Source organism: Cebus imitator, unplaced genomic scaffold (genome assembly GCF_001604975.1).
Source record: "Cebus imitator isolate Cc_AM_T3 unplaced genomic scaffold, Cebus_imitator-1.0 Scaffold85, whole genome shotgun sequence".
Taxonomy (NCBI): domain Eukaryota; kingdom Metazoa; phylum Chordata; class Mammalia; order Primates; family Cebidae; genus Cebus; species Cebus imitator.
The window spans coordinates 2,728,301-2,735,058 of NW_016107400.1; the positions used below are offsets into that span (position 1 = coordinate 2,728,301).

General features: G+C 41.8%; 1 protein-coding gene across 2 annotated transcripts in view; it reads right to left on the reverse strand.

Annotated features, from left to right (window-relative positions):
* Nucleotides 1–209: 209 nt before the first annotated feature.
* The window catches only part of GDE1 (glycerophosphodiester phosphodiesterase 1), a 21,501-nt gene continuing 14,952 nt past the window's right edge, over nucleotides 210–6,758 (reverse strand). For both annotated transcript variants that reach the window (XM_017534284.2, XM_017534285.2), the window contains exons 4-6: nucleotides 6,055–6,147; nucleotides 3,346–3,557; nucleotides 210–2,092 (exon numbers count right to left, since the gene is read on the reverse strand). In XM_017534284.2, the coding sequence (XP_017389773.1) occupies nucleotides 1,945–2,092; nucleotides 3,346–3,557; nucleotides 6,055–6,147 (453 nt within the window). In that variant the 3' untranslated portion in view covers nucleotides 210–1,944. The remainder of the gene's footprint in view (nucleotides 2,093–3,345; nucleotides 3,558–6,054; nucleotides 6,148–6,758) is intronic.

The window sequence follows — 6,758 nt, forward strand, 5'->3', positions numbered from 1 at the left end:
TAGTAGAGACAGGGCTTCCCCATGATGGCCAGGCTGGTCTTGAACTTCTGGCCTCAAGTGATCCACTTGCCTCAGCCTCCCAAAGTGCTGGGATTACAGGTGTGAGCCACCACGCCCAGCCTGATGTATCTTCTTTGGTCACGTTTTCCTCCCTTTCACCCATCATAGCTTCCATGGCACGGAAGTACATGCAGTTTAGACATTTGTCCCACTCAATGAACGAATCTTTTTTCATTTTAAAACTGAATTGTTTTGCAAATGCTGAATCAAAATGTACCAAGCCCCACCCATCATGCCTGTGCCAACACAATCTGGCACAAAGTTTGCTTCTCATTGTCATATAGCTGTGTGGACTGGTGGCCTTCCAAAATCACTTCCTGGCCGCTGCAAGTGTGATGCTGGCAACCCACAGCAGGGATGCAGGAGGGAAGCCATGGCTAAGCTGTGGGCCTGGACAAAGGCCACAGATGGAGTTGAAAGGTGGGAGGGGGTAAGCTAGAGGAGTCAGATAACGTTGCCATTTTTAAAAATTCAACTTCATTTTAATATTGCTACTTAGTTCACAGTGAAATCCCTGGAAGTTCCAATCGGAAAGAGCACAGAGTTGGGATCATGGGTTCAACAATATAAAGGCAGATTCAGTGAGGGGTAAGGGTAGTGGCTCTGGAAGCAGACTGACCTGGATTTGAACGCCAATTGTACCAGACTCAAGACACCTTGGGTAAGTGGCTCATTTCTTCATCAATAGAAAGAGTGTTAACACCTCCATAAGACTTTTGTATGGATTAAGAGAATGCATGTTAAACCACTTGTATAGTTTCTGGCTAACTGTAAACAAGAAGTTCTAGTTCTCTTTCTCTCTTTTTTTTAACAGTCAGGGTCTCACTGTGTCACCAAGGTTATAGTGCTGTGGTATAATCATGGCTCACTGCAGCCTTTAACTTCTGGGCTCAAGTGATCCTCCTACCTCAGCCTCCCAAATAGCTGGGACTATAGGCATGTACCACCATGCCAGGCTAATTTTTTTAAAGAGATGGGGTCTTGCTATGTTGCCCAGTCTGGCCTCAAGTAATCCTCCTGCCTCGGCCTTCTGAGTTGCTGGGAATATAGGCGTAAGGCACTGTGCCCGGCTTAACTGTGACTTTTGAGGCAACCCCTCCCTTCCAGAGTTTAGCTTCCTCAATTGTAACATGAGGACAAACCTAGATGTCCTTGGAAGTTTCTTCCAGTTCTAATTGCCTATGATCACATCTGTTGCAGAGGTTCCTAATTAGCGTAGAAAAGTGCAACTCTGCCTCCTGGTGGTTTGCTGCACTCCACTCAAGATGCTGTAAATCCCTCATTGGCTTCAAGACCTCCCTACCATTTTGGTTGCTGCACATTGAAGCCTCACTGGATTGCACAGTGGCTTCCCCAGATTCCGTATGCCTTAGGATATGATGCTTGGCACACAGTTTTCCTTTAGTGTTCCTTTTAATGATTTTATTAGCATGGCCACAAGTTTGATGTCTACAGTACATGTTAACATAGCTGAATACAAATACTTGAAGTCAGTGTGGCAAGTTTAAAAATGTCAACTCTGAGTTATCATGCATGTCTCATGCATTTAAATCTGCATTTCCAAATTGTACAATTCAATCTGTGCTTATCTTCACTAAGTCTCCCTGTGTGCCTCAGCTAGAGCAGGGCGGGGCAGGGCAGGAGCTGTTGTGCCTTTTTTCAGACCCAGATTTTCAAGAGCAACAGTGTTGAACTCTGGCATTCCATGAAGCATGGTGGCAACACTGGGTTTTGCTTTGGTTCAGGTAAAAATGCAATGACCAACTATTGCATCTGTGTGAGTCACCTGATTCCCCAGGCTCTGGGCTAGCACAAACGGTATTTTGATATCCCTGTAAGAAGCCCCTAGCAGTTTCTGAACCCATTTTGTCCCAGGGTAAAAGTCTAGAAGTGAGGTTCACAGTCTTCCACCATGCTGTCAGTGATGTAGCTGGAACCAAGATGGGATTCGTAGTAACTCTTTTCATCAAAAGTATTAACAGTCCAAGCAACAACCGGGATTCCTTTAGCTGACCACTTCTTCAAGTAGGCCCTGGGGAAAGAGGAAAGCCAGTCTTGTTATAATAGGAACCAGCTGTCTCAGGAATCTCTAATGGCTACTAAGTGTGGTGTTCACTGCATACCAATAGTGCCCAGAGATTGCCTCCTACCTGGCCTCTGCACTGTGATCAGAGGAACTGTTCCAAAACCCAGGATGCCGTGAACCTCCTTAAAACATTTCAGTAGCTCACTAATGATTGCCACCCACAACTGTCCTGGCACAGCCACTGAAGGTGTGCCTGACCTGGCCCTGACCTGTCTCTTTGGCTTCATCTCACACCACACTCCCCCTTTCTTTTCTGTGCTGATGATATTTAAATTAATTGAAAGAATATTAATTTTCTTTCAATTCCTGGAAAGAACCATGCTCCTTCCTGCCATAGCACATTACATGTATTTTTCTCTCAGATCTGAATTCCTCCCAATTCCCACTCACCCTTCAGATCTTAGCTTTCCTGTCACTTCCTTGGGGATGCTGTTTCTGACAACCTAGACCAGATCAGATTACAGTCTGTGTGCAGTCTTCTCTGGCATAGCCTGTATCTTAATTTTAACTTTATATTGATTGGATTTTTATTTGATTAGCATCTCTCTCCCCCACATTTGGCTGTAAACATCACGAGGGCAGAGACTATGGCTTTGATTCTTCACCACTGCATCTTCAGCTTCTCAATATGGAACCTTACAATCGTATAGGCACTTGCCAAATATTTATTGAACTGAATCATGCATGTCTGAAATAATACTAGACTTACAACTCTAATCGGCTGAAATATACAGATATAGAATTACCAAAGAAATGATTTAGAGATTGCTAGCAGGTTAGGAAATGGAAATTTTATTGGAAGAGATGGGGCAATGCCTTAATGTAAGATGGTAGGTATGCGGTTAGTACCCACAGGATGTCTTCACTGTGGTTCTACCCAGGATCCTGTGTTGGCTTTCAAAAAAAAAAAAAAAAAAGTCACAAGAAATAAAATCCCTTTCTCAGCATAGTTTTGTAGGTTCATTTTTTTTCTTCAAAATATATCAAAAAAACAATAATATGTGACCAACTTGGTTTGAAAACAGTGAAATATGCCTGAACTCTTCCCACCTAAAAAGCTAAATTGACAATCCAATTTAGAGACATGGTAAGCTTTGCAGGTCAGAATCAATTCAGGGTGTCTACTCTCTTAATCCTTCCTTTCAAAGAAAAGCATTCAGGACATGTGTCTGGGGAAAATTAAAAACCTTCCAACTTACGGGGATATAAAATCCTTTTGCATGAGGAAAGCTGAAATTCCACACAGGTACCACAAGATATTATGCATGCTCCAATCGAGCAAAAGGTCCATGATCACAAATATGAAATGCTTCCAGAGGGTATCATAGCGTGGTTTCCCATCTCCTGTATGGCTAAGGCTCCAAGGTCTATGAGTTAATGCTGTTATTACATTCCGATCTGTTTGTCTCATCTGAAAAGGAATTTGGGGGAAGTAGGTGAATGATCATATATAACGTTGAATACTTATTAGTTTAGATTTAGCCAATGTGCTAGATCAGATGAGGCAGTCATAGTTGGTACCCTGCCACAGTATCTACTAAATAAGTTCTCTATCATAAACCCTTTGAGACAATAATGTGAATATGAAGCATTAATATGCAATAAACATGAGAACATGTTTTTTCCACAATCCTTAAAAAACTGAATCCTATCTTTAAAATGGGAAAATTACAACCTCAGGATCAAATTTTAACAGTGTCACGAGAATAAACTTTTAATTGAATACTGACTTGAATCCTGGCCAGAGATAATTAAAACTCAGTGAGGATGGAACCAAGGTCAATTCACGATGATGGGCTGGTTAGTTTTGACCCTTTCCACAGCATATGGCTGGAAAGAGTTGTAGGGTTGGGGAGAGGGATGGGGAAGTGAGGTTGGAAGGGAGAGAAGGGATTGTGAAGAGAAAATGGGAGAAAGCAAAGGAGAAATAGACAGATGTGGATGGAGTTCCTTCAGTCTCTGCTCTTGTGCTCCTCTGGGGGAATGTCTTACATATTTTAAAGGACTCAGTGGTCAAGGAATTTTGGGAAACACTGTTCCAAATGTCTGCAAGCCCCATGACCCTATTCATCTCCATGATAGCTTCTATTGATAGGCTCTATCCTCACTGTAAAATTTTTCAATGTATGCTCTGTTGGTCACTGGTGAAGAATGCCATGGAACTAAATAGTAGAGGAGGAAAAGTTTCTTTTTATAGATCTATTTCAGCTAATGCAAGAAGTAACAGAATTAAAATATCAACATTTTGTAACCCCCTAGAAAATGGACAGATCTGGGCAATGAGCATTAGCAGTAGCTAACAACAGGAGTCAAACAGTTGTCAAGTGTCTCCTGACAGAAAAACACCCTCATCTCTAGAGTTATCTTGCCAAGAATAACCAACCCTAATCTCATCAAGGCAAGCTTCCAGCTCTACCAGTTTATAGAAAATAAGGAGAAAAATATATTAAACCATATCATGGTATAATCAGCAAAATCTGGACTTGGGTAAACTCTACAAAACAATAATCTGATTTCTTCAGTAAATACAAAACAAGGACCAAAAAAGAGAGAGAGAGAGAGAGAGAGAGATGGAGCCTGCAGGTTTTAAGATTTACAATTGTCAGCGGGGTATGTGGCTCACGCCTGTAATCCCAGCAATTTGGGAGGTCGAGGCAGGCAGATCACCTGAGGTCAGGAGTTTGAGACCAGCCTGGCCAACACAGCAAAATCCTGTCTCTACTAAAAATACAAAAATTAGCTAGGCATGGTGGTGTGCGCCTGTAATCCCAGCTACTTGGGAGGCTGAGGCAAGAGAATCACTTGAACCCAGGAGCCAGAGGTCACAGTGAGCTGAGATCACACCGCTGTACTCCAACCTGGGCAACGGGGCGGTACTCCATCTCAAAAAAAAAAAAAAAAAAAAAAAGATTTACGATTGTAACACAAAGATCTTATTTGGGTCCTATTCAAATGAATAATTTATGAAAAAAAAAAAACTATGGCATTTCCGAGACAAGTCAAAATTTATACACTGACTGGATATTTGATAATATGAAGAATTTATTGTTAATTTTTAGATGGGACAATGGCATTGTGGTTGTTTTTAAAAAGGCATTTCTAGGCTGGTCATGCTGGCTCATGCCTGTAATCCCAGTACTTTGGGAGGCCAAGGCGGGAGGCTCGCTTTAGCTTAGGAGTTGGAGAACTGCTTGGGTAATACAGAGAGACCCTGTCTCTACAAAAAAAAAAAAAAAAATTAGCTGGGCATGGTGGCGTGTGCCTGTGGTCCCAGCTACTTGGGAGGCTAAGGCAGGAGGATCACTTGAGCCTAGGAGGTCAAGAGTGCAGCGAGCTGTGGTCACACCACTGCATTACAGCCTGGGAAACTGAAGGAGACCTTGTCTTTTAAAAAAATAAAAAGGCATTCACTTTTTAAAATATTCTTAATGCAATTTTATAGATGGAATGATAAATTTTGCTTCAAAATAACACTGGGGAGGAACAATGGGGTTATGGGTGAAATGGCCTGGATCACAGTTAAAGGAGGATACAATGTACTGTTCTATTTTTTGCATGGTTTAGATTCTCCATAATTAAGAGTTTATTTTATTAAAGGTATGTCCTGCTGTTAGTTGGTGAAAAATAGGGGCTACATAAATCTTTTCTGTTCTGAGAATTTTACCACAGTAATCTGAGTGAGCCTATGAGCAACATAAAAGAAGAGGCAAAAGAGGAATCATGGCATTCTGTAAGGGGTATGAGTACACTCCCCTTCTGGAATTTCTCTTGTTAGTTTAAAAGAGGAGCTTATCAACTGTGACCTTGATTCCATTCAAATTAATAGGCATGTATCTATGCTTACACAGCCCACTGCTATTATCTCCACCAGCCCACCTAATATGTACAAGAAAAATCCTAAATGTTACCTTATAGATAACTTCTGGTAAGAAAGAACAGACAACACTACTATTGTACAGTTGAGGAAATTCCATATACATGTTCTTTAGAGCCTCAGTAGCCTGTAAAATAAAGAGATTTGTATATTTAAAATTGATTAAACTGTGATAGCCCCGGCCAATAACTATCATATATTAAGTACAACCCTATGGAATAAAACAGAAGTTTACTAGCAATAGAGATGCTGAAAGTATTGGCAGAGTCTACTATCCACTGGGATGCATTTTAAACTCACACCAGCAGCAAAAAAGGAAGAAGCTGGGGTACTGCTGCTTTACTCCCTCTGAGGGCCTCATCCCTTTTGTCATATTTTTGAAAAGTGTTGTAAGCCATAGGCCAGAGGCACAATTTTCCTTGCCTCATACCCTAGTCTAGCCACTATGAAAATTCCTTTTGTGCCCACAACTCTATCACTCTCTGCCCTTTCCAAATGAAACTTGAGCCAGCTAGTCTGGGAACTACAGAGGGTAGATTTCTTAGTCCAGGGATGCATCACCCATCACCAATATGGAGGGAGAAGCGATGGGGCAGAGGTAGGAGGGACTGGGAAGAATTAAGAGCCTCCCAGTTCTTCACAAGGTGAACAGAAGTTTCTTTCTATAGTAGTCTAGCTAAGAAATGAAGAAGAGGGCCGGGCGCGGTGGCTCAAGCCTGTAATCCCAGCACTTTGGGA